The sequence below is a fragment of the Theobroma cacao genome, chromosome 1 (assembly GCF_053813885.1).
Source record: "Theobroma cacao isolate CCN51 chromosome 1, ASM5381388v1, whole genome shotgun sequence".
Taxonomy (NCBI): Eukaryota; Viridiplantae; Streptophyta; class Magnoliopsida; order Malvales; family Malvaceae; genus Theobroma; species Theobroma cacao.
In genome coordinates this window covers 37,565,347-37,593,229 of record NC_142639.1, presented here as the reverse complement: position 1 = coordinate 37,593,229, position 27,883 = coordinate 37,565,347, and the positions used below count along the sequence as shown (strand labels likewise).

General features: G+C 36.5%; 5 protein-coding genes and 2 pseudogenes across 7 annotated transcripts; 1 reads left to right on the top strand and 6 right to left on the bottom strand.

Annotated features, from left to right (window-relative positions):
• The first annotated feature begins 10,106 nt into the window (after window positions 1–10,106).
• On the top strand, window positions 10,107–10,876 carry LOC18613734 (putative pectinesterase/pectinesterase inhibitor 41 pseudogene; annotated as a pseudogene).
• Window positions 10,877–11,184: 308 nt separating this feature from the next.
• Window positions 11,185–11,844, bottom strand: LOC18613733 (pectinesterase inhibitor-like). The gene is made up of 2 exons (XM_088802842.1): window positions 11,307–11,844; window positions 11,185–11,189 (listed from the first exon to the last, which is right to left on the bottom strand). The coding sequence occupies exons 1-2, from the start codon at window positions 11,842–11,844 to the stop codon at window positions 11,185–11,187; spliced, it is 543 nt and encodes a 180-aa protein (XP_088658968.1).
• Window positions 11,845–12,346: 502 nt separating this feature from the next.
• Window positions 12,347–15,747, bottom strand: LOC18613732 (uncharacterized). Its single transcript, XM_007051108.3, is given in 5 exon segments — window positions 12,347–12,576; window positions 12,579–12,592; window positions 12,704–12,842; window positions 14,178–14,964; window positions 15,518–15,747. Coding segments are annotated over 4 exon segments (759 nt in total). The 5' UTR covers window positions 14,737–14,964; window positions 15,518–15,747; the 3' UTR covers window positions 12,347–12,529.
• Window positions 15,748–16,999: 1,252 nt separating this feature from the next.
• LOC18613731 (3'-5' exonuclease-like) lies at window positions 17,000–17,605 on the bottom strand. The gene has a single exon (XM_018118261.2). The coding sequence runs from the start codon at window positions 17,603–17,605 to the stop codon at window positions 17,000–17,002; it is 606 nt and encodes a 201-aa protein (XP_017973750.2).
• An 857-nt stretch (window positions 17,606–18,462) lies between these two features.
• On the bottom strand, window positions 18,463–19,051 carry LOC18613730 (3'-5' exonuclease-like; annotated as a pseudogene).
• A 515-nt stretch (window positions 19,052–19,566) lies between these two features.
• On the bottom strand, window positions 19,567–20,091 carry LOC18613729 (Polynucleotidyl transferase, ribonuclease H-like superfamily protein). The gene has a single exon (XM_007051105.3). The coding sequence runs from the start codon at window positions 20,089–20,091 to the stop codon at window positions 19,567–19,569; it is 525 nt and encodes a 174-aa protein (XP_007051167.3).
• Window positions 20,092–21,005: 914 nt separating this feature from the next.
• On the bottom strand, window positions 21,006–25,439 carry LOC18613728 (Zinc knuckle (CCHC-type) family protein). Of its 3 annotated transcripts, XR_016028545.1 has the most exons (7): window positions 25,288–25,439; window positions 24,654–24,989; window positions 23,690–24,134; window positions 23,029–23,327; window positions 22,031–22,398; window positions 21,647–21,701; window positions 21,006–21,319 (listed from the first exon to the last, which is right to left on the bottom strand). XR_016028545.1 is itself a non-coding variant. In XM_088810201.1 (6 exons), exons 2-5 carry the CDS (start codon window positions 24,954–24,956, stop codon window positions 22,054–22,056), a joined length of 1,392 nt encoding a protein of 463 aa, XP_088666327.1. In that variant the 5' UTR covers window positions 24,957–24,989; window positions 25,288–25,439; the 3' UTR covers window positions 21,006–21,319; window positions 22,031–22,053. The 3 variants fall into 3 exon arrangements, 2 of the variants coding, with proteins under 2 accessions (XP_088666327.1, XP_017969537.2); XM_088810201.1 differs by lacking the exon at window positions 21,647–21,701; XM_018114048.2 differs by lacking the exon at window positions 21,006–21,319 and having other exon boundaries at window positions 21,420–21,701.
• Window positions 25,440–27,883: the final 2,444 nt, after the last annotated feature.

Below are 27,883 nucleotides of genomic sequence, written 5' to 3'. Positions count from 1 at the left end.
AAGTCTTAATACGGTTTCGATCTAGCTGTACGTACCACCGAGCAGCTGACCCAGTCAAGCTGTCTTGGAAAAAATGGATCAGTAATTTATCATCGTGAGACTGTGCCGCCATCTTCCGACAATACATAGTAATATGTGCCATAGGACATTTTGTTCCGTCGTATTTCTCAAATTCCGGAACCTTGAACTTGGCAGGGATCAATACATCAGGCACTAAGCATAGCTCGGTTGCGTCCATGGTACCAAACCTATCAACTCCCTCGATAGCACGAAGACGTTCTTCCAACAGATCATACTTTTTCTGGTCTTTTTCATTTTCCCCTGTTTGTGACGAGTCCTTTCTTAGTTTTTCTTGCTCCTTCGGATCGTCTAAATCTGGGACATTTATTGGTTCAGCAGGATTTATCCCAGAATATGGCCCAAATTGCCCCTGAGTCGGTTGATGGCCTAGCGGGGGTGGTGCATTGTAATAGATGGATGGCATCACTTGAGGGTGGACCCTTTGAGAGGTTTGGGCATGTGGTGGAGTGAACCCTGGGGGATAGGATGGATCATCCCTTTGGTTTTCACTGTCTTGTGCTGGTGGGTTTTCTAACGGAGCTGGCTCTTCGATCGCTCTTTTTCCTTTACTGAGACTCATCATCAATTCCATCATCTTTGCTAACTGTTCTCTCATTTCTTCCTGAGCTCTTTCCATTCTGTCCATTCGCTCTCTTTGTTCTTCTTCCATGATCCTTGCTCGTTGACGCGTATTATGAACACGTTGATCACTTGGCTTAGGTGGTCGAGCTATTTTGGAACCTTATTATTGATCATAAACATGAATTAGATGCGTATTTGATGCATGAGTGAACCCATTATCTTTATTTTTAAATGGAAATACTTATTGCCATGAAATGATGATTTATGCATGTATGAATGATTATGTACTAAAAGTATTCATCACATGACACCCAACAACAAAAGTCATCCATTGCATAAGATATTTGTCTTAGATTACAACTCAAAGGCCATCTAGAAATATTCGCCAATCTTATTATAATGGCTATACACCTCATCTAAATACTTGATCAACTGTTGCTCTTGTTTTCCAACTGGAAAGATCTGGCTTCTTAATATGTCCGTCTTCCAAGCCATGCTTCTCGCCTTGTAAGCCACCTCCCTCATTTGCCAAACCAAGTAATCCATCTGGTTGTACTTCTCTGTATAAGCTTGTCTGTACGATTCACCCCATTCTTGGATTCTGGTGCTCTGTTGCTTGAGGCGCTCATATTCCTGTTGATAAGTCGTCATGACCCCTTCGAGCTCTTCATACTCCTGTCTTAGTAATTGGATGGACTCTTGTTGGAATCGCACTTGTCTTCTTAACCCATCATTGTGCGTTTGAAGTTCATTGCCTCGATTTTCTCTTACCTGTATTTCCCTTTGAAGTTCGCTGGTTGTGGCAGAAAACTTATCATTCAGGCCTTCATACTTCCCTTCCATTTTCCGGACTTTCTTTCTTTGCTCACTTATTTCTCTTTTCATTTTCTCACACTCTTTTTGGAGGTCTTCATACCGTTGCTTCCAACTGGCATTTTCAGCTTCGGACTTCTTTCGAGCCAACTCACTTTCGAGCAAAGCGTCTCGTGGTTCTGGATCAACTGGGCCACGTAGTGCATCTTTTTTCGGATATACCACGTCCTTAACTCGTTGGTCATGCCATATCTGATATCCGGTAGTCACTTCATCGGTGTACCTCCCTTGATCAACTCGGCTAGTTTTCTTCCAAGCTTGTGCAATTTCCTCAATCCTTTTCAGAAAACCCGGCTCTCCATAAGCAAACTCTAAAGTATTAAGTCGGTGTGTCATCGGTACAAACTGTTCTGACCCAAATTGTCTTCTCACCATAATTGGGGCGTAACTGATGACTCCCCATGGCCCCATTAACGGTACCCAAGGTTCGTTTCCACATTTGTACAAGACCGGGTGATGCGGCATCCACGGAGCTCTCCATGTCACTTCCACACTCATGAGTTCCCGAAATCTAGAGATCCATTGCTCCTTAGTCCTATTTTCTGGCCATTCACTCTCACAAAATTCTCTGATAGGGGCGGTTTGCGGATGAAATGGCTTTCTGAACTTATCGACCTTGCATTCGAAGTGACTCACTATCCAGATGGAAAGAAGCTGTGCGCATCCCACAAATCGTCCCTCACCTTTTCTTCGACAGTAATTCAGTGATCTGAGAGTTTCCGCTAGAATAGAAGGTGAAAGATTGGTCTTGTTGATGACTTGCTCGAAGAAGTCTATAATTCCGACTTCTATATGTCCCAAAACTTTGGGGAAGATCACTAGCCCATAAATTGCCAAGGCCATCACAAGCTGTCCTTGCTCGGTGTCCCGTTGCTTCATGATATAACCACGTAGAAAACTCCACGGGATACACTCATTGTCCCCTTTTTTCCTTAGGTTCTGATCAATTTCTGCCGAAGTAATACCCATCATCTTGGCTAACTTTCGCCTGTGTCCGGTCTTCTGTCCTCTCCAATATATCTTGTCTGGATTATCGAGATCGATTTGCAGGAGAGCCGAGTATTCTTCGATCGTGGGGACCATATCCACCTTATTGAACACGAAGCATCTATACGACGGATCCCAAAATTGCACAATGGCTTTCAACAACTGTTCATCTACCTGGACCTTAAGGAGTCGAGCAATGTGACCATATTTTCTATCGAAATTTGCCCGAGTGGTAGCCCCCCACTTATCCCATATGTTGAGCAAATCGGTGAAGTCGTTCTGTTTGAGATCAAGGTGGACCCTATCAGGTAGTGATGAGAAGTGATCCTTTGACAAGCAATCTCCTTCACTTTGTTGGGTACTCGCCATATGCTGAGTCACTTGATAAATTCCATCGTAACTGGAGGATGGCCATGACGACTCCATGTATGCAATTGGATCTACTCTGTTAATGGTTGTCAGGTGACAAATACTTTTCCTATTATGATGCAAATATGCATATGACAAAGAAAATCAAGTTAGCACTATAAACAAAAATTTTAAAAGATGAATGAAAGTAATTAGTAACCTGATACCTTTATTATTCGCGGAGAAGAATTTAGAACAAGGGGATTATGAAAATTCCTTCATGTGTACCTAGTCAAAAGGTATATTCTCACGGGTGAAGCTCTACCTAAGCAAAGGCGACTCTCGGTATTCTACATGCTGAGTTTGGGTTGAAAATGGAGCTAAAGGTTCCCAAATCGCTCCTCACTGTCGTCCACACGGACTAGTAAGGCACCCCGGTCCTCACCCATTACAGGCTTCAAACGGACTAGGTTCGATTTGAGTGGGAGTCTTCACTAGCCCATGCGGAGGTTATCACCTCACGAGAGCGTAGCTACTTAACTCCCTCCTAATTAAGGATAAAGCCCGGGTGGAAGGCTTATGCATGAATGCAAGATGTGTCGATGTGTGAGAAGGAATATACCGACCTTGGATCAATAATTTCACATTCCCCTTATCCTAAATTTCCCGCAATTATTAAAATAGTGAAGTAATAATAACAAACAAATAAATAAATGCACTAAACAAAAATATGCAAAATTAATGCTAGGGAAAACAACAAATTATTTAAGGCTTAAGATAACTTATGATTAATTAATGGCTTGACTCTCGAAGTCCCCAGTGGAGTCGCCATCTGTCGTAACGTGCGGGTCCGAGAACCCGTCCGCCAGACGCGGGCAAAAAATTAAAAATCTCAAGGTGTGGGAGTCGCCACCAATCTTTTTTTATCTAGGTGTGATTGGTCACCTATTAACCCGGTTCTTAATCGACGAAGTCCTAAATTAATTTTAGGTCCGTCGAAAGAACAAGAACTGGTCCACGTTTTTTAAAGATGGGTTCGGGAGTGCGGTTACGCACGGAGAAGGGTTAGCACCTCCGTGACGCCCGTTCTACAAACGGTACCATTTAATCTTAAGTTATCTTAATATAGCCTTTTCTTAGTTTAATCCCTATTTTATCAATTAAATTTTTATTGAATTGTCAGACTGAGTCTTTCACTTGGTCTTACGTATGCATATGATGCAAGCGTAGAATGATGTCGTGACTTGTTTATTTTAAATGATGGAGTCGGTAATCTTTTATTGGAAAATTATTCGAAGACTATCCCAACGCTTTGGTGAAGTCTCGAAATTCTCCTCACCTAGAGATATCCCGGAAGAACTCGTCTCTACGAGCTCCTCGGGGAAATCCCATCATCGGGATTCCCGCGCCATTTGCAAAATAAGAGTGGCATGCAATGACAGTATAAAATGATGGTATCTACATGCACGCGTTTATTGATTATTTAAAAATTTTGATTATTTGTTATTTATTATTATTATTATTATTTTTTAAATATATACTTTATTTTTTGGTTATTTAAATCCATGTTTGTTGTTGATCAATTTTTTTACTTGTTTACAAAGCTTATCTAAATAATTAATTAATTAACTTTTAAACGATTGGACTGTTTAGTAATATTTATTTAAATTAACAAAATTTTTCATATATATATATATTTTTCTAACAATGATTATTAGGCTTAATGGGTTTTGGAGTTTAGAGTTCGGATTTATCCCGACGCTTCGGTGAAAATCCGTCTCTGACTTTGTACCCGAAAATATCCATCGGAAAGAGGCAACTCTTTGCCCCTTTTTGATGGTAATACTCAAATATTTATTTCAATTATATTATTTATTATATTTATTTATTTATTTTTCATTTTATTATTATCATTATTATTTTTTATTATTATTTTTTATATTTTTATATTTTTATATTTTTTTATTTAAAAAAATATAATATAATATATAAATATATATATTCGCATCATTAATTATTATTATTATTATTTTATTATTATTATTTTTAGCCTCCAAATATATTTATAATATTAACATTTTTATTATTTATCATTGTTATTATTTACATATATATTTTAATTTTTAATTTTATGAATTTTTTTATTTTTAATTCTTTGATTTTTAATATTAAGTATAAATATTTCTTTCCTAAAAAAAATATATTTTTATTAAAATGGGCTAGACCCAACACCATGAAGCCCAACAAAACAAAACAAAACAAAAAAAAAGGAAAATGGGTCATACCTTGTTGGGCTGGACGGATGGCCCAAGTGGTCTGGGCTGCGCGGAAGTCTGCCTGGCCCGCTTCCTTGGTCCGCTTGGGCTTCTCTTAAACGCACCGTTTTGGGCTCAGGAGACTCCCTCAAACGACGTCGTTTAGGCGCCGACCCTTGGAATCCTTCACTTCACTGAAATGGCGCCGTTTAGGCGTACTTACTCTGGGTATAAAATCCCTTTTCGGCTTTTTTTATTCATTTTCTCACTTTTTTTCTCTCTCTAGCCAAACTCTCCCTCTGCCTTCTCTCTAAAACTCTTCCTCTCTCCGCCGGCGCCGGTGTCTTCTCGTCTTCTCGCCGACCTCCCTCTCTCTTCTCCCTACTTGCCGGCAGATCTCTCTCTTTCTTCGCTCAGATCTGAACCTTCCGTCGATCTCTCTCTCTCTTCTCTCGGATCTCCCCTTCCGTCGGCCTCCCCCTTTTCTCCCGGATCTCACCCTTTTCTCCTTGTTTTTCTTTTTGTTCTTTCTCTCCTCTTTTTGTGGCTAATTCTCTTGATGATTTTTTTGTTTTTTTTGTGTTGTCGCTAACCCTGTTTTTTGCTTTTTGCAGGGTTTTAAAGAGCCGGGTTGTCCAAATTTTTGGACAACCCGGTGAGGGGGGGGGGGTTCTGGCACCCCTGGGGTTGGTGGCTAGAACCCCCCATCCCGCGTAGTGGGTGGGGGATGGGACGGCGACGGGATGGCTGGGCGTACGCCCAGTCATCCCGATTTTTTTGATTTTTTGATTTTTTTTGGTTTTTTGTATTTTATTTTATTTATTTTTATTTTTATTTTATGATTTATGTGTCTACAGTAATTAATGACTTTGTTTGACCAGATCAACTTTTTTTTTTCTTAAAAAGTATATGAATATCATTGATGAATGTCGTTTGAAGATGCCTTATGTTTAATATAAAGTTTTTTTTGAAAATTATGTATAATATAAAGTTAAATAGTTTTGTTTCATTATTATGTATTGCAAAGATCTTTTCCAAAAAAATTATGTATTGCAAAGACACTTCATTCCTATAACATATATATGCTTTTAAAAAAAAATTACTAAAAGTTATGTGTACAAGAATCAATATGCAAAGGAGGAAAAGGATGTTGCTTACAAATTCAATTGATTGCAAGCTGAAACGTGGCCTATTAATTAATCTACGGGTTTTCCAATTCATCCCAATAAAAAAAAGGTAGAGAAACATTGGAAGGCCATCAAAAGCTATGGATAACATATTAGTTAAATAGAATAAAAACACTAATTTTCTTCTAAAATTTTCTTTTCCCCCTATCTCAAGGTCTTTAACTTTCAAGTCATATCTCATTAACATTAATAAATACGAACAGCTTTTAGTCAATGTTTGTTCACTTTTTGTTGTTGATTTTTTATATTTAGATAGTTATTATTTTAATTTTAAAGATGGATTAGACCAGTCACACAGCTGATATGACAATGTTAGTCTGAACTTGTTACCTCGGACTCTCATTGGCATGGAAAACGGCTTGACAAAAGAAAATACAAAATATAATCAACTGCTCGGGAAGCTTACGCAGTTGTCCGTGAAAGTAAGAAACAAAATAGAAAGGAGCCTGTCAAACACGACGACAGGGAAGCAAAAACTAAACAGAAAAACTTGTCCTAACAACATGAACCAAGCCTTCCTATTATGTCCAAGAAATCGATCCCCCAGAAGGTCTTGACATCAATGGAAAACAGGCGCAACTGTGGTGTCCTTTGAAAGCCGACATGAGGACCACAAGACCAGCATCCTCAGTCCTAAAAAGGCAAGGGAGCAGACCTTCATGGGAAAACACAGCTGAAACGATCCCTGTGAAAGGAAGCATGACACACCAAGAAGAGGCAGGATGAATAAAATAATAAACTCCAGCTGTACTTTTTTTATAATTTTAATTTTTTATGATATTTTTTATTATTATTTTTAGTTAAGAAAGAATTTGTGGATATTTTTTTCCTGTTAGTACTTACCACGAACTAAAAGCTGGAGCAAAACCGAGTGTAACCAACCACGCGTGCATCCGTACGAACTCTTCTCTGCTGTTCTTCATTCAAGCTTTTTGTTTCTTCAAGCTTGATTCTATCTAGACTTATTCCTCAGTCTTGTTTATTACACATAATCTCCATATGTACTAAATAAAACGATTTAAAAATATTAATTACTGCCTTTTAAAAAAGAAAAAAAACTACCTATAATAGGTTACATAGTTATCCCTTCATGACCACTTGATAGTAAATTTTTAGGCCAAATTATCAATTAACTATGCTTTAGAATAGATATCAATTCGTTTTTTTTTTCTCTTTTTTTTTTGGAATAGGTTCTGTTTTAAATAGATTTTTTTTTGAAAGACAATTAATGATTTCATTGCTCGTAAATGTGTACAAAAACTACCCCTTTGTGGTAGTAGAGCAGGCGGCACATGCCAGGGAATAGAGCTCCCTGTCATGGCATGTTCTGCGTGAGAAAAAGAAATCGAAAAAAGAAAACTTATCAGGTTGCATTGGGGATCTACCTACTTATTCCTGAGAAGAGCAAAAAAATCCTCAGGGGCTTTTTAGCATCATCCCACTGCAACCCGATTCCACTTTTACATTACAGCTAAACATAAAAATATTGCCTCCTCTAATTGTTTACCATTCCAACTTCCTTGAAACACTGATTGCACCTCGTCGGCCCATTTAGAAAACTGTTCACATCATTCTCTTCCTTATCACCCAGCAGTAACATACCAGAGGAGCACGCACAGCCAAAAGAGTTGACCATATCAATTTTCAACCTCTTTGCCTTTCCTAAGTCATCACAAGCATTAACAGCATCCAACAACACCTCGAAGTCGACTTAAGAGGCCAAAAGACTTTGACCGAAACATAGACAACCAGCAGTCAGCACCCCATCTCTGAAGTGAGGCAGAAGCCAAAAAAACCGAACCATTACCATCACCATTGTGCACATCCTGATCAGAATATAGATGCCGAGTCCAAAGAACCAAACAAACAGCAAAAACATCTGTAGCCATAGGTCTTGTCATCACTTTGCCTCCCCAAGCTTTCCATTGGAGCACTCCCTCTGTCTTAAAAAGATATATATTTAAGATTGAAAGAGTATTAACTTTAGTTGAATTACTCAAATTAAGATTCTATGATCTCCGTATGTACTAAATAAATGGACTATCAAAATATTAAGTACCTATAATAGGTTACATAGATATTCCTTCATGACCATTTGCTAGTAAATTCTTTAGGCCAACCTATCAATTAACTATGCTTTTGAATAGATGTCAAATTGTTTTTCTTTTCTCTTTTTCTTTCCAAACTCATGTTGTGAAAATAAAAAGAGGGTGAAGAGTACCAAAAAATTCATACCAACAATAGTGTGAAATGCTAGTTATGTGATTCTCTTAGTTTCTGGAAACCATTTTTTGAAGTGAAATTAAAAAGGAAATTTTTTTTTGGTCTTTTCCTATTTTATAAGGTATCATAACATAAATACGATGAATCTCAGAATCTCCCATCTATGTTTTTCTTTTTCCTTTTGAAAAAAAAAAAAACAGATTTTCATGATCCAACCTAAATTGACTAAAAAATTTACTATTAAACCTTTCATAAATATTGCATATAAATTAATTTAAAAAGGAAACCAATCGTATAGTCAACTGTTCATGAACAATTAAACAAGTAGTTCAATAAGGCAATATTTTTGAAAACAAGTGTTACTACTTAAATTATTGTTTTTAATTATCTTACAAAACACTCCTTACTATCAAAATAAACAGTAACGTTTAGTCTAAGGTAACCTCTTTAAAGGCTGTTCAAGCCCAAGTAATTAAAGATCCAACCCCGATTATATCGACGAGGAACATTAGTCCACAACGAGAGGAAAGAAAGCCTACTTTATTTCAGCAAAATACTTCAATCTAGTAAGCCCTGTGCCCACTTTTCAGTCTACGTTGAGCAGAAAGAACAGGATATTAGCAAACATGCTATATTCAATTTGAACCCCAAAGCAGATGACGGATTATCCAATTCAGTTCGTGCAGTATTAATAGTGGTAGTGGAGGGAGCTAGTTAACTGCTAACTTTTATTGAGGGTTAAAGGATAAAGAAAAATAAAAATTAATAATTTTTAAAATTAATATATTAAACTTAATCATTAACAATTAAAAAAATGATAATAAATAATAATTTTGTATAATACATAAATCAAAAGAAACAAAAAAAAAGACTAATAATAGTTCTTTAAAAAAGTTTTGTTAGATGGTAATGTTTTTCTCAATATAAACAATTTAAAAAATTTATCATTCATTTTGTTCCGAAATCTTATCTTTCTCAATATAAACGATTAAAAAATTAATGTAATCAAAAGTTAACATTTTTATTTTATTATATTTAAATTTAAAATATTAAATATTAAATTATAATGCATAAAATATAAATAATTAAATACAATATACATAATTAATAATTTTCTCTTAAATAATCAGGATTGTTTAAAGATTAAATACTCAAGATAATTTTTTTAAATTAAATATAAAAGGTAAAAACCACAATAAAAAGATATATTTAAGATAATTTTTTCTAATATAATTAGGATTAATAAGAAAATGATAAATTGGTAAAATTTTAAGTAATAATCAATAATATAATGTTATAATTGATATTTGAGAATTATATAATATTTTTTTAATATTTAAAGATTAAAATCATTAAAAATAAAATTCACGTAATAAAAAAAAATTATGACAAGTGGGTAAGTAAAGTTTCGTAGTTATAGACTTGAGAAGCAAAAGACAACAGTATTAAAATGTTTTGACTTCTTTTTTCTCAAAACATCTTTCATGAACCATGAGCATATGAACGAGATCAAATATCATGCTAATGAATGCAAGGACAAATCAAACCATGTAAGATACAGCTAACATGTACATATCAATTTATTAGAGATATGGTGATGGCTTCGTTGCTTCGGGTATAACTTTCCAGAATACTGCTGGGTCAGAGAAACAGCAAGCACTGGCGTTGCTAACTAAAGCCAGCTTCTTGGCCTTTTACAAGTGTAGAATAATTGGGTTCCAGGATACGCTTTATGCCAAAAGAAGATACCAGCTTTTCAGAGAGTGTGAGATCTCCGGGACCGTGGATTTTATTTTTGGTGATGCAACAGCCGTGTTCCGGAGTTGCTACATATCCGCTCGGAAGCCACTAGCTGGGCAATCAAACACCGTGACAGCCCAAGGACGAGACGTTTCCGCAGGAAAAGGAGGCTTTGTGATCCACAACTGCATAATAAGTGCAACTTCAGAATTGATTGCATCTGAGTATACCGCAAGAACCTACTTGGGCAGGCCTTGGAGAGACTTTGCTAGAACTGTTGTTATGCAAAGTTACCTGGACAACAACATTGATCCTCAAGGTTGGCTGGAATTTGACAGCAGAAGCTCGTACCTGGAGTTGTACTATACAGAATACGGTAACAGTGGTCCAGGTTCAGCAACATATGACAAAGCGAAGTGGAAAGGATTCAGGGTCATCAACTCCGCAGAAGCTTATCAATTTACGGTCAGGGAATTTATCGATGGTGACATGTGGATTCCAGCAACAGGAGTACCGTATACTCCTGATTTCATCGACTGGTCTGGTTCTCTCAGGCGGAGATTCTCAAAGTGTAAGGTTTTTGCACTCGTTTTACGCATTCTGGCAACACTACCAATTTAGAATCAATCAAGCATTGTTGTTATATTCAGGATGTAGAACATTATACAGCAACTTATATATTATGTCTGTTAAAATCGATTCTTCCTTTCTTACTCAGAAGAACCCTTTCCCGCTCTGGTTCGTCTAGGAGGGCATAATCTGTTTTGTGTTGTATGTTAAGTGGGTTTGGAGGTCTATGGCTAGAAAAATATGCTATTTTATGTTGCACTAATAATGTTAGTAGTAATACATCATTAAAAGAAAAAATCATGTAGGAAATTTGCTGTTCTGGTTGTAAGTGTGATCTTAAATTCCTTATGATCATATAATTAAACTAAGAGGCATTGCAATTTACAAATATAACCATGTAAAATAAAAAAGATGGCAAGAACTTTGGAGGGGTCATGGCGGCTGCGTATGACGGCCTCCAGGCATCCTTTGGAAAAAAAACCGTCTGGAGCAAATGAAACAATGATATCTTCAGCGAGACGAGCAAGATGCAACACAGCATTATTTTGATCAGTAAAAGGAGATGGTCGGTTTTGTTCTGGTCTTGGTCCATCAGAGAAGGACTCTTCACAAGTCTTTGCACATCCAGCCGAATCCTCTACGTTCCCTGTCGCCTCTGCATCAAACTTTGATTCCAATTTTTGGATGGCTCGTGGAAGTATAACAACTGTAGCATTCCCATACTCTTGAGAGCAGATAGTGAGAACGTCCTTGAGAGCTGGATCTGTTGTTCGACGGAGCAATTGATCTATTTGAGCTACATTGTCCTTGGCCTTTTTCAGCGTGATATCAAGGACGATATGAGCAAGGCCTTTGGCGTCTGCGGTAGAGCTTCGTGGGTCTGATCTTAGAGTAGACAAGCAGAGCTCGGTGTCGCTGGTTCTGTTGCAGGTGTCATCTATCATATCTGCTCTCACCGACATCAAAAACAATAACAAGACTATGAGCAGGACAAGATCTGCAACTTTCAAAGACGCCATCAACGTTTCTTTAAAATACACCACAAATTGAAAAGCATTGGACCAATGATGCCTAGTTATAGAGGATTGCTCAATTAGGAGTGTTAACTATAAGACCCTAGCTAATGCTGCAAGAGCTGAAGAGAATTGAACCATCAAAAGGGGGATGGAAAGAAATCTTCAAATTCTGCCATAACTGATTTCGAATTTAATGAAAACCGATTATAATGAAGGGCAAACAAAACCGAAATTCCATGAATGAGAGTGGGGAGTAATTTTTTTGCTCTCTTTTCCACTAAACTTGACTCCTCAAGACACCGTCCGGCAACTTGTCAGAAAATGCTAGAGCATCTCCGTGACCAGATTACTTCGTTTTCATTACATGAACTATCTGATAGGGGGAAAAACAATCAACACGTTCTACCGGTGGCAGGCTAAACCACATTGGCTTGTAGATTCATCATTCTGGATTAGGTTTTTATATCAGGTCTCTTTCTGCATGAGTAGCCCAATTTTGGAAGAATTAAGTAATAAACTTCAGTTCCAATAAATGGCTTTACATACTAAACTATACAACAACTGGAGATTGGCATCCACAATTCATATATGTACAGAAATCAGCAAAGCCAGGTATTGCATCAAAATTTGTTTACATAAGATCAAGATTCAAGGATACCACATTGGCAACTTCAGCTATTTCTCCACATCATCTGGCAGCTTTCCTAGTTTCTTCTCTAAGAACTGAACCGGAACCTGCTGTTCTACCAAGCTGCACCAATGCATAACATTCAGAAATTCCATTCCTTGCATTTTATGATCACCATGCACGAAACATGGAGATATTGGGAATGAAGAGTGACAATGAGAGAAAAATACATACCTAGGGGGATCATGGTCATCTTTTTCAGTTGTAGGAAAGCTTTTGTAAAATTGAACAGATATCAAGCCTTCACTCGAGCCAACTGCTGGCGCAGGAGACCCCTCTAACAGTACACTTGCACCACGTCTGGAACATATACCTGCACGCAATGTTTGACAGAGAGGTCAGAAATTCCTTGACATAAGGAAAACTTTGGATTGTGAACCTCAAATTTTCCACACAAAGAAGGGGAAGACAACTTTGGTAGCAGTTGCCTGGTACATAAATGGATAGCTAAAGCACTGCTAACCTACATAAAATGCTTATGACAATACATATGAAGACACAGAAGAACAGGAGCAAGAAGCAAACATGCTTCGGGACAACAATTTGAGTTAAAGTATGCTCTCTTTCTATGACAATATGCCAACCAAAACTTTCAAGCCAATGTAGCACAGCCATCATGAAACATTTATGACCAGAACTGGAAAAGAGTTATTTTGAAACTATACCTTGTCTATGAATCAACATTTTCAAGCTTGATAACAATGGCTTAAAAGAATTGGTGACATCCAGTTGACCAAAATAGATACAGCAAGGACCAAAACAATTCCCAATATGAAAAGCCAATTATGATAATTTATTAAGCTGATAAAGATCTCTCTAACTAAGTGAAGACAACCTTGGACGATGTCAACTTACTGACGCATTCTTGCTTCTCAATCTAATTTGGAAAATATTAAAACTCCATTTCACTGCTCAAGATTCTCTAAATATAAAAAGAAAATCTCATACTTCTAACAGCAAACAATCTCCTATAGCACCCCAAATAATCCTTTACGACATGTTCTGAACAATTTAACATATTACACTCCAGACAAACAAATTAATAGAGAGTAGAGAGTTGACATAGTTCTTGTCCATTTTGCTTTTCCTTTTCTAAGAGAAGGCTTATCCCTTGTAAAAATTTAGAATTTGAAATGTGCAAAATTGCATATAAGTGAAATTGCCTTATTTTACAGATGATTTTCAAATACTTTGGAAATCTTGGAGGAGTTGAAATTGTCCCATCTTATCCATAATAACATGTCAAGGCACAATTATAACCACAACAACCAAGAGTCATATTGTCATTAAACTTGACATGGTTGAAACAGACAAAGCTTATCAACAAAGTTTAAGAATGAAAAAATATTTAATTATACAAAATAAGTTTATTCAGCAAGCTAAATCTTTAGCTGATGGACGAAAGATTTAAATGAAATGATACGTTATTCAAATGAAACACAATAAACTAAGGTTGCTATTTGCCAAATTAACATGCTTCACCCCTCAGACACAGACTTCCACCATACCTGGCAGTCCATGAAAGTTTATAGTAGACAACATATTTTAACCCATGTAATTAAGATATAGGCCAAAGATTTTTTTAAGTTAGGAAGAGAATAGTTTTTATTTAGGGGTAGTTCCTTGGAACTTAAAAGATGTCAAATACCTTGAAAGAGTATGACAAGGCAAAAGAGAACTGTGATGACAAGAGCAGATAGGCTACTGCTTGATGATGATACCTTTGCTGCGTTCATCTTCTTCATTGCTTTAATTCGTTTCATCCTGGCACGTTTTCTCATAGCAAGTTCAGCAATCTCCCTCACCAACTTCTGGTCTGCAGCATCCAACAATGGACCTTTTGGAGGCCTTGGTGGCTTGGGAGGCTTCCTGGAGTTTGTCTTCTTACACTTCTCTTCTGCAAAGTTCTTCTCTGCAAGTGCCACGAGATCAGGACTCTCTTCTCCCTCTGAATTCTTGTCTACCAAGAACTCCATATTCTCACCCTCAACCCCACCAAAACTTGAGGAACTACTGCACGAGTTTATGCTGCATTCACCCTTGCCAATTCTATCAAAACTCAAAACATCACTCCAAACTCTACTGAAAGTTCTCTTTGCCTGGCTATTTGATGAAACGTGATCTTGGATTCTTTCATCTTCACTGGTAGTCCCACCACTTTCAAGATCCACTTCAACATCTCTTTCTCTTGAAAACAAGTGATCCATTCAAAGAAAGCCTCTAATTCCACCCTAACCTTAAGAACCCTATTTTCCTCTACTGCTAAACTAAAGTTCAGTCCTTGTGCACATGAAAAACTCCTTTCAAATAAATCTCATCCAGGGTAGGCCTCACCAAAATAAAAACAAAACTCTTCGCCCCACAGTCCAAGAAAAGTTTAAAACTTTCTTTGTTATCAAAAGCACAGCCCCTAAACTTTGAGCAATCAATCGATCCTGCAATTGTAAATGAAAAATCACATATTAGTAGTTGAAAATAAAGGAAAAACAAAAGGTCTATTGAAATTTTCAGCAGCCACATGCAAAGGAGAATTTGGATGACAAAGAGAAGGCAAATTTAAGAGTTGAATGGCGAAATTTTCACCATCCGAGACCCAATGGAACAAACCAAAAGAGAAAAGGACTTAAATAGTAAGTAATTATCCATTAACTCCCTAGAAAGCCAATAAAGCTTGAAATTTGAACTTCTTTTTTCTTTTTCTCGGAAACCAAAGATGGGATAACAATCAGTTCCCAGCATCTACGTTATAATGCAGCTCCAGATATGGATAAAAACAAAAGAAAAAGTACAAGAGGCAGACAAAAAAACAGGAATAAAACCAGGAAATTATTATTTATATTTATTAAAAAAAAACTAAGCAGAAAGAGCTTTTAAGATGAAAACCCAGAAAACAGGGGAAAAATACAACGCCTACAAAAAAAAAAAAACCATTGCAACAAAAACGCAGCGATATAAGTATAGAAAATCAGAGGAAAAATTGGAATGCACCTCAAGTGAAACGAAAATGAGCTTGAATCGATGTCTACAAGGACCATAACCTGAGAACCCATCGTTGATTTCGTCTAACTTTTATCTCCAATCCGAAGCTGGACCATCTCAACACACGCAGATTAATTAATTAATTAATTCCTTTTATAGTTGCCTTTATAGCTATAAAAACAAAGGGTTTTTTTTTATATATAAATATGGCAAAGCACTCAAACTAAAAACAAAGAAAGCAAAGGTTAGGTTTCTTTTGTATTGGTTTTGTTTGCCGATGGGGTAGAAGTCGACGTTGAACGTGTCAGCTTCTACGGGGATGGTTACGGGCAGGTGCCGGTCGATAACAGTGACGTGTACAGCTCACTCTCGGCGAATATTCAAATATTTTGAAACAAAAGAATTGTTCTGTTTCGGTGATTAGATTAGATCATAAATATTGGCCCCAAAAGGACTTGGAATAGATAAAAGGGCTTTGGAGGACTTAAAGAGTAGATAAACTTTGGCTTAATAATTGAGTATCCTATGTTTTGGTTCGACTAAAAGGAAAAAGATTTCCGGATTCCGTCAAATTGTTTTGTTTAAATGGTCTTATATATTTTTAAATTATTTTTATTTAAATAGAGGAAAATCATCAATTAATTATTTAGAGTTACTCTTAACAACCATTTATCAACATAAATGTCAATTTGTTAAAATTTTAAACACACATGAAATCAATTAATGCATTAGTTCGTAACGTTTATAATGCCTTTGATCCTTAAGCTTATCCTCAATGCAACAAGGAAAGAGATAATTCCTCAGAACAAGTTACGCATGGAAGGGACACTTTTTTTTTTTGTTTTATACTATCCAATCCAAACTTGATGTGCAATCACGTTCTTATGGAATCTCCGTCAATTTCATCCCGACAATTTCTTAGTTTAAAACCGAAATGTTGCGCTATCCCTTAGTTCTAATGTTCCAAAGAGAAAGAGAAAAAGGAGAGTAAAGAGTGGACCCTTGGTAGAGAGGAACGAAGGAAGATTCAGGGCATCTGCAAAGAAAATAATATTTAAAGGTTTAGGTGGGCTTGGTGGTCATCTGTTGGCTACCAAGAAAGGAAGAAGGATCATAAATCTTGATCTTGATTCTAGCCCAAGGGTCAACGTGAAGAACGTGAAAGAGAAGAATCGTATTGTGGGGTTCAAGCATAAGCAAAATTGCTACCTTTAGATTTTTAGCGAAAGGGTCCAGTATATGAATGAGACAATAATTAAATGCGCATGAAAATGACTTGGAATATAGGACCACATTAGACCTTTAGATGGGCAAGGTTTAGCGTAAAGACTACAGGAAACAGGCCTGGTAAAGGTGCAAAGGGCAATTTGGTCCCTGCAAAACCAGTTCAATAGAAATCACTGCAATGCTAAACATAAAGATGCGCGTCATACGACTTAACATACTCCATAGTAACTGACAACACCAACCTTAAAAATAAAACAGTCTGATCTATTTCAGTAGGCTGTGCCCAATTTTGTAAGAAGCATAAGCATCGATACATGCATATTCTATCTGTGAACAGTCAAGAACACTTGATTGCCAATCACTACGGCTTACATGCATTGGTTTTGGCATTGAAAGCCCCAACACTTGATAAGCAATATCTTTTAAGCCTGGTTTCCTGTGGAACAACAATGGCCAGCGGTTCATTGTCAACTCGCGAACATCAGCAATACGGGCACATTGAAGCCCATACTCATCCCTCAGCTTTGCTGCATCTCTTTCAACCTCCACTCCAACAAAAGTAACATTAGGATCTTGAAGGAAGCTCTTGAGAGATTGGGGAATGTAATCCAAATAGAACAGCTGGCGTATGAGGCACTTGGTTTCAATGCATAGCTGCAAAACAGCTGTTCTGTTGATCAATGTCGATGTAGTATTAGGCCTCCACTCAGAATCCAATCCCACGATTATCTGCTGTCCATTGTACATGGAACGGATGTTGCATACCCATGCATCAGCTACACAAGCCTTATCTGTGACTGTTGTCTCAATCAAGTTGCCTGAAAGGGAAACAAGGTAAGTGTTTGGGTTCAATGCCAATGTGTTTGCCATTCTTATCCTGTGCCAAGTTTCTTCTGTTTCTCTCTTCCTTGGAGTCCTTTATATAGAGCCAGGAAGCGGAAGAGGTTGGGTGTACTTTGATGGGAAGACCAAAAGTTTCACAGATATCTCTCAACGTAGGTTCATACATCTGCTCGATAATCCAAGAAAAAGATTTGATAGGGAAAACAATAAATTGCAACAATTGCTGCACCTATACTCTTTGGAAACGGCGAATAGGTACTTGATAGACATGAACTGGGTTTCGACCTTTTCGTGAATAATTTCTTTGGAAGACGGAATAAGTTGCTAATAGAAGCTTTGAATCTTGACTCACTACAAAATTAATGTCACAGCTGCCTGCATTGGGCAATGGAAAAGACTCCCTGGAAACTGAGAATCATACAGAGTTGGATGCAGGATGGCACTGATAATTGGAAAACCAAGTCCTGTTAGAATTGATCTTATCTGCAGCTATAATTTGACTTCTAAGTTTCGATTAAAATGAAAGGGAAACTCCGATACTTCCACCTACCAAATTTACTTGCTCTGTTGATTCAACAAGTAAATGTACGTATACACTACTGCAAAAGTGCCAATCATTAATTTACTGTGTAAGATTTAATTAAGCAGATAAATGATACTGGCCAGAAAGGTATAGAATTTGAGAGGAAGTAGCTCCATGCAGAACCCGTAAATAGCTAACTTAAGATCTTAGTACAGTTTATGACACGATTTGAAGATATAAATATACGCTCCAAACGATTCATCGGAAACTAGCAGGAACATGTCAATTCCCTCTATTACAACACATTATTCATGAGGTTCTGTCAAGGCAAACAAAATGTAGAGACGCAGCAAGAAATCCTTCACATCTCTCTGAGAAGCTTGTGACCAATTCTGTATGCATCAATACATGCAAACTTAACCTGCTCCACATCAAGAAACCTAGAATCCATGTTATTTAGGCACTCATCATCACATGGTCTCCATTCATGCAGCCCCACCAATCCGTTTGCAAGAGCTTTTAAACCAGGTTTCCCCGTAGAAGCTCAGTGGGAAATGTACCCTGGCCAAGGAACGAACATCAATTTTCTTTGAACAACTCAGTCCGTACTCATTCTGGAGTTTAAGCATAGTCTCCTCAATCTCAATTCCCACAAAAATTACAGTAGAGTCACTTAGAAAGCTCTTGATGGACTTTGGCATGTAGTTTAAGTCAAGGAGTTGGATTGCAAGGCACTTGGTGTCGATACATAGTTGTAAGGTAGCAATTTTGCTGCTCATTGATCTTATTGGATGAGGCTTCCATTTACAGTTCAATCGTGCAATAATTTTTTGCCCATTGAACTTGGATCGAATGTTGAGCACCCAATTTTCTGCTATAGGAGCCTTGTCAGTGACTGTTGTTCCAATAATTTTGCCACAGAAGGGCACCAAGTGTGTGTGGTAGCCCATCTCTCAACCACTGTGTTTACTCGGTTTCCAGCATCTAACTTAAAGCCGCTTAAGCGCAGGGAAGGAAGGCTATAAGGTTGCTAAAATAGACAAAGGAAAACTGAAGGGAATTTGAACTGATATTCACTGATCATGCTGGTGCATGCATGTAACATTTTCATCTGGATATGACGGCTTGTTTTCATAATTATGTGTATGTTAAATATATGTTCTGTTTGCTTTAAATCTAAGGTTTTAGCGTGTCCCGTTTGTTTTAGTCAGATAGCAGAGTCTTTTCTAAAGCATTATATAATATTTATTTCATAAACAAATATATGAAAGTGAATAAAATTACTTTGTGATCAAAGTTCATTTCACTGTATCATTAATTCATAAAAAGCTATGTATTCTTCTATTTTAAAAGTAAATTTCGAGCTGCTTCTAGACAGTTCACACACTCATTGCAGAAACTACAAAACAAAAGAGAGTTTCCCCACCGCTCCCACATAGAGCTTGCGCAGGAGTGAGACCGAGCGCTATCCAGATAATAACTTGCTCCCTATCTTGAAGTAGGCCAAAGGATTTGCTGCAGCATATTTAATCGGCTTCTTGTTAAGACGCATTTTACCCCAGTCACTAAAAACTACGCCGGTAAGCTTCAGTGAATCGACCATATGACCCAGAAAGTCCACCCCACAAGCAGCTAAGTAAGGCATTTGCATAACGCCGGCGGCCAATGGACCCAATTCCACGGCATTATTGCATCCTAGCCCGTACTCTTTCTCTAACTTGGCAAGAGTTTCTTTGATTCCAATGCCCACAAATGCAAGATCTGGTAGTTGAAGAAAATTGAGAGATATGGGCATTGAATCAAGAGAAGGAAGCTGAATTACAAGACATGTAACACCACCACAAAGTTGCAAAATTGCCACTCGGCTTTTCATGTCTGAAACTTCTTTCACGGTACGTTTAGCGTCTAGGTCAGTGACTCTTCTTTCACTCTTCCTTCCTCTATGACTGCCTACGTGGTAATCTTCAGTTTCTTCTGAATCTTCAATCATGGTCCGTTCAATATCTAGGCCAATCACACTTTCCTCACATTATCCCTATTGGACAAGAAGTTCCTTATGTGGCAACCCTTCTCGTGACAATACTTTGAATTGTAGTGTCACCCCGCCAAACAGACATTTGAGTTGACATCTTCGAGAAGGAACAAGAACTAACGGATTAGTCCGAATTTGGTACTTCACAGTATACATAAATATAATCACTACATAGAGATGAATTAATACGCTCACAGGCATTCATCTGGAATTGGGAATTTTGAAAGTTTTTCCTCCAATTTTTGTAAATAGACATCAATCCCATTCGTTACGCCGTTGATGAACTCAAGGGTCATGATCATCCCAGTCTTAGAATACGGGCAGGTGATCGTAACCTTAATCCGTTTGAAATTTTAAAAAACCCGCCCACATTTAAAATTTTGGAACTTAAGATCCGTGAACCTTTAAAGCATCCAAAACCCAACAGACAAGGTTAATGAAATGATATCCTCATAGACTTGAAGAAGGCTTTACCCTCATTGAGTACATTGTCGTTTTCCCCCATAGGAAGACTTGGCCGAGCACTTATCTACAAGTTCGGGCATTTGTTTTTTCCTCTAACTACAACTTTGCCGATACTAGAGTAAAAGCTATAATTATTCCAACGCCGGCAAAAGGATTGTACAAGTAGTTTATTAAACGTCAACAAATATTCTTTTTATTCAAATTCTTACATATAATTACATTTCTTCCTTTTAAAGAGAAAAAAAATCAATAATGATCAAAAAAGGATGGAGATATTAGGAGCTCTGCACTGCATTTGGAAAATCTTGAACTGATAGCTGCATATCTTTAAAATTGAATGGAAAAACCTAGGTAACCACAAATTTCTGATAATAATATGCAGGCATGCACTGATAAAACTTAAAAAGTTGTGCCTTGTAAACAAACCTTAAATCCTTAATCACCAAAACCAAAAGAAGTTTCCAATTTCCAGTAGCAGTGAACCAATTCAGGCAAATACTCGACTTCAACCAACCCAAATATCAGAAACGCCCAATTGCTTGAGAACTAATAAGAGCTCCATGTTACATGTCCAGGTTCTCTGACCTCTTCAAACCAAAACAATTGTGATAACACCCAAATTACTTGAAGAGAAATGAAAACCTGGCAACTACCTGGAGAATTGACACCCCGATGGTCCACAAATAACACGTAGGATGTCAAGGGATTTTTTCTTTTCACCCTAAAACAGTATGGAAACATTATTACCCAATATTGGTACAATCACAGCAGAAGCACACAAAAACAAATAATACAAAACAAAATGGAAGAAGTGTTAGTACTGCCATCTAAAATGAAGAGTCCATTACTTAATGCAAATCAACAATCATTCAAGGTTTGTTTCCAAATATTACTACTCTAACTAAAATCCCAAAACTGCATCTGACTTCCTTAAATAAAGAAGCCCTGGGCAGAGCCAAATTCTCAAATTGAAATTGGAACTACAATAAAACATCAAAGGAGTAGCAGTGTTCCCTTCTTAACTCTGATACAGAACCATCATACTTACCTAGATTTGAGCTCACCATCGTATTACTCCCTACCCGACCAAGATTTGGTGGACCCTGAAAATTTTTGGAGAAAAGCTTTAAACTAATTCAAAAGAGGAAAGAAAATCAACAACACCCACAAAAACAACTCCACTAACTGTCATCCTAACAAAGTAAAACTCTAAATTAACAACCTAACCCTCTAATAATCTTTCAAACAAGTACCACAAGAGAACTAAAACAATTGGATTTTCTCATCCACATCCCAAGAGTGACATCTCATGCAGCAAGAAACTTGCCATATATTTGGACAAGATCAAGAACAACAAAGGATTTGAACAAGAAATTAATGAACAGAATCAATGATCTTTTCCCTTTATTACCTAAAGAGTGAGATAACTCACCAAAACAAGCCCAGTATACTGATTTAGTATCGATTGTAAGCTTTCCCAAAATCTTCACGCCTCTGACGTTGAAACTCACCATACGAGTCATGAGGCCTAGGGAGATAATTATCCATAGGATTTGGGTACCTGCCCCTTGAATCAATAGATAAATTAGCTCCAGCATAAGGAGCATTGACTGTTGAGCCATCATATTCAGAATAAGCCTGCTGTTTATAAGCACCAAAGCCTGAAGCAGTCATTTGTTGCCGGGCCTGCTGCTGACGCCTTTGGGCATCCAATTGAAGAAATTCCTCCCACTGCTTATTTTGCGTGCCCCTTAACATAGCCAGTTTCTTGATGTAGTTATCTCTCATCTCCTTGATAGTCTAAAATTTGTAAAACCAGAAGTAATAAAATCAGAATTTCCATACTGACACAGCAAACAGCAGAACAGCTCTCCCTAGATGATTTAATGATGAAGGCCACACAATAGCAGTTCTTTCTTCTCGTTCCCCAGAGTAACAGCAGTTCGTTAAGAAGTATAAACTTAACTTTGTAAAGAGGTTAGATAATTCAATGTGACAGCGCCCGGACACTGATAGATACCTCATATTGCCATCTCAAACATTCAACCCACACCATAAAAGCCCATATACAATCTAAATGGTGTACAGCATTCCATGAACATAAATAATCTAAAAGGCATACAGATTAGCCCTAGAAGGATGCATAGGAAGGGGATAGACCTAAGAGAACTGAGGAAGAAATCCATACTGTACCCCAGAGAAATGTCCTACTACTAAACAAGAAAGAACAAAATCCTTTTCTTTTTTGGCTTTTACAATTTCGAACTTCATGGTGTTCATTGCGGTTAATTAATGGTTCAGAAAATTACAATCAACTTAGATCCTCGAAAGTCCAAAATATTTAGCAAATCCCAGAAAGATCTAGGATTGCCAAATAAGCCAGTTAGCACCAAAAGCACACACCACAGTCAAACAAGATAAATATCTTACCTCCCGGTGCTTATAATTCTCTTCGTCTTCTTCCTTATCACGAATTCTCCCAAGTTCCATTGCCTCTCTCTTATATTCCAACTCCAACTCATCTAACGTTTGAGGGAAGGCAGGGTATTCAAACTGATTGCCAGATTGCAAATCAGATCCCCGTCTCTCAGTATCCCATGCATCAGTTCTATAAGCCCCCATGTTTTGATTATGACCCTCATAGGAATTATATGAGTTGCCAGCATAAGGTAAACAGCCTGGAGATTTAGAATGGCTCGAGCGACTCCTAGCTCCATCATTACCATAAGCTTCATGAAATGAAGAGTATGGTAAGCACTTGATTCGAATGCTAACATAGATGAGCTTTTAACTAGGCATACTATCTTATATTCACAAAGTGAACCCATCCGTTGCAATCCAGTAATGCTTTCAGTAAATAAGTTTGTTTTGGAGACAATCCATTCAATTCGGACCAACTCTTGACATTTACTTCAGAATCGCACACAAAATGCTTGAACATAAGAACTTACCTCTTGCTGCAAACAAATAATAAGCAACAAGCAGCATTATTAAGCTTCACAATCAGGAAATATTTATGCTACAACACACCACGAGCATGGGATTACCAGCTTTCTATGGATGCCGTAAACATATCGTATGCTGTCCCTACCTTGTGGAGAACCTCTAGAAAATTTCCGCAGATCCTCACGGACACGATCTTCCACAGTCTTATCTTGCCTGCCCAATCTTTGTTGAAAGTGTGATGAATTATGTGGCCCTGAATGAGCCCTCTGCGATTCAGGGCGTCGCAACCGTGCACCAACAGGACTTCGCTCAGGTGACCTTGATCTGCTCCTGTGAGAACTAGAAGAACCCCTTTGATCACCTTCATCCTTTACTTTGTGTACAGCATCCACACCCTTTTTCAATATTAACCTATCCTTGCCACTAACGATTATAAATTTCTCATCCATTTTGATTTTGCAACCAATATCCTTTTCAATCCTCTGTATAACTTTCTCCGTGAAAAGTGCTCTTACATGTGGTTCTCTAGCAGGTACCCTTTCAAAGAAATCTTGAGACTTGCGATTTGCTCCAAGAGTGGATGGACAACCCTATAAATGTGTCAAACAGCACAGCAAAGTAAGTTCAGCAAAATTAAACAATCATAAAAATGATATTCTACCTCCTTTAAACAGGGATGTCTGCCATTACTTCAATAAGTGTGAGTTAGGGATCAAGACAGATGGCTAAAGAATTTAATTAATACTCTCAAAACATGCATCAAAGTGGATTTCACTCAAGTCAGGTAAAAGTTGGCATGTAAAAGGCTTAGAAGGACCTCAATGCCACTCGGTAGCTATAAAGGAAGATTAAAAGGTGCCACTATTTGACAATATAATATGAACAAAACTATGCTGTCCTGCTCCTCTGACCAGAAAAGAAAATCACAGCTACCCATCAATTAAATCTGCTGCAATGGCACAGAGCAAAAATTTCTGGTTGGGGGGGATTTACATATATGTGTGCAGGAAATACGCTTACACATTACATACAGATGATTCATGACATCCATTAATGAAACAACTAATGATACATTTGTATAGAAATAAGCATAACTTGATAGTTGATACCTGAGTAAAGTGGCCCGATTCTCCACATATTTTGCAAATCATTTCTTCTTCTTTCCTCTTCTTCCAATTCCTCTCAGTAGCCTTAGACTTAGCCTCCCAAACCTTAGCTTCCCGGCTGGTGAAATCAGTGGGCACAGCATTGGGGTCACGCTGTTCCTCTTCCTCATCGGAACCAGCATGAGAACGTTTATTCTCTTTCACCTTGTCTTGTGCCTTGGAAACTGTAGACCCCGGGGGCCCAGTGTATTCCTTGTAAATTTCACTGAAATCATCGTCGATATCCGGGTCTGCTCTGTTTGCCATTGATATTAAAAAAAACTAACCGTATATAATTTCCTGCGTAACAAATTCTCTCCATCAATACCCACTATCTGGAAGTAACCATTTAAGGAGAACACAATATATAGGGAACATTTGCAATTCTAACAACTGTTTTCAGCTTTTGAATAGCCATCTTACAATCTATTTATAAAAACGCAACACTACAGATATAGAAAATTAATTCAAAGTAGCAAAAAGAAAAGAAAAAACAATTAGCAAAGGCACGATAACTGTGACATCGTAATATCATGTAACTGGAATCAGTTTAAGGAAAGGAAAAGGCAGAAAACAAAAGAGAAAAGGGAATTCATACCGGAAAAACGAAGGTTTTGCGCGGAGAACACTGCCGCGACGATGAATAGAAAGCTGCTAGGGCTGGGACTTTTCCTTCCGTATGTGGAAATAGGTTTGCTTCTTTTATAAATATTTCATTTCTAACTCTCTTTTTTTGTAGAATTTTCATTTTAACCCCCGCTTATTTGAAATACGGGTTCCCCATTCCCCCTTTTTTCGTTTTCCTCTGTCCTAGGATTTCTCTTTTGGCTATATGGCGACCTTTTTTATCTTTATACATGTCTAATTTTGGCTAAAGTATTATTATTTCTTTTAAGTATAGTTTGACACGACTATAGAACAATTATATCACATGAAAAATAATGAAAGTAATTTAAAATAAATAATAAAATTATTTTTAATCCTTTTTTAAAATACATGTACTATATCATTTTTTTATTTTTTAAAAGAACACGTAATACATTGTTGAGTGCTATCGAATTTTTTTATTTAAAACATATGCACACTACCTTATATACGAAGTGAGATAACGTGCCCTTCTCAAGACGTTCAATAAACCATTTTTCTTCTCATTATGAATATGTTTTTTCATATAGAACGTGTTATTCCATTTATCCAATAAGCATTTTTTACTAATTGTTCTAATAAAGCATATATATTCATAAGGGAGATTAGAAATTCACCATATTCATCCCTAAAAACTCTTCTCAAATACTTTCTCTACTCAATTCTTTCCATCATGTTCCCCATCATGCTTTGCCACTGCACTTTCTCTACAAATTCCCTAATTTATATTACTTACCTCTTACCACGAAACATTTAACATTTCAAGAATTACTCCAATCTTTTTCTCCATAGCTTCTAATACATCTCACTTTATTTGTTACACTATTTTCAAGGTGAGATGAGACTTTGGTTGTGTATGGTGGTGTTCAGGGTGAGATCATATGCATGAAAAAGGTCAGTATCAAGGAGGAGAGTTAAATTTGCATCTAAGAGAAACAAAACTCTAGAGTGAGAAAAGGGCCATGGGTCATAGAAAAGATGAAAAACAAATGTACGAGGCAGATTGGAATGAGTGAGGGAGGATGGAATGTTGGAAATTAATGCAGAAATATCTTTTACTAATACATCATGCATAGGTTGTTTTCTAGCTCCAAGGACTTTAGATAACAAAGTGGCATATTGCTTTGCATTGTCCTCACAATTCAAGAATAAAAAAGCATGCATCTCTAATTCAAATACTAACTAAAATCAAATCTCTTATCCTAAAAACTTGTTTTTTTTTTAAAAAAAAAAAAACAATGTGGTCATACATTTTATTCATATAAATAATTGTTAAATGGAAACATGTATTGTGTATCGAAATTTTATTTTTTAATATTGAGTTTCGAGTATTGTATAATAAGATATGATAGAAAAATTTAAAATTAATTATAAATAATATTTATACATGTAAAATAAAAAAACAAATTTTAAAAATATTATTTTTTAACAAAATTGAATATTATAGAGTATAGATTTAAAAGATAGTTATTTTTTTAATATAAACTCTCAACGTATTCCTTAATCATATATATTTTTAAACAAAATATATATTTTTATATTAATTTATTAATTAAAAATGCAAAACACTTATCATATTGAAATAAAAAAGGAATTCGATTTTTTTAGTTTTTTGTTTAAAATCTAAAAATTGAAACTCATAAAAAATAGTTTTTAATGTTTTAATTCCAAAAATAATAAAAAATAATTTTTTTAATAATTAATTATAATTAAACTTATAAAATATGTATCAACTGTATCATACAATACGTTTTCATATTGTATATCAAACGATACGTTTTCGATACTTGATCAAATATGATACAGTTATAAATATGTATCATTTTTTACTAATATCGTTTCGTATCGTATGATACATATGGTACGATATTGATACTTTGATCATATCAAGAAGTGTGTTGTTACATATTAGTATATTTTACTTATACTAACTTGTTGCTTTTAGATTTTTTGTCTCACTATTTTTCTTCAAACAATTTTGAAAGTTTACTTATATCTCATAAGACAATATTTTAATCTAATAATTCAACAAAATCATGAAACAATTTTTTAAATATTTTGTACAAATTCAAGTGATTGCTATACCAAGTTTCAACAAAGCAAAAAAAATTTGAGTTTAAGATTTTTACTTAATTGATGTATTTATAATTTATAAAAATATATATACAATGTAAAGTTATTATAAAAAAAATTTATTGATGAAAAAGGACTTTTTGCTTATTATATTTTTAAATTTTCATTTGTCATTTTAAATAAATTTCAATTATCTTACGTATACTGATTCCTACGTACAGAACATTTTGCATTCAACACCTGTTCATAATATTTTATCATATTTTGAGAGCGTTTTGGACTTTTCATTTCTATTTTTCTCTTTTTTGTTAATTTCCTTCTACGAAACCTGGTTGCCTTTCCATCATCATCATTGCCCCAAGTTTGCCCTCACCGAAGACATTGCCACTAAGTTCATTGGCAAGGTCATTGTCCTTTCCAAGCTTAGCATGGATCTGCGATTCCTGCGACGTGTTTGTGGGCAGCAAAGGATTGAC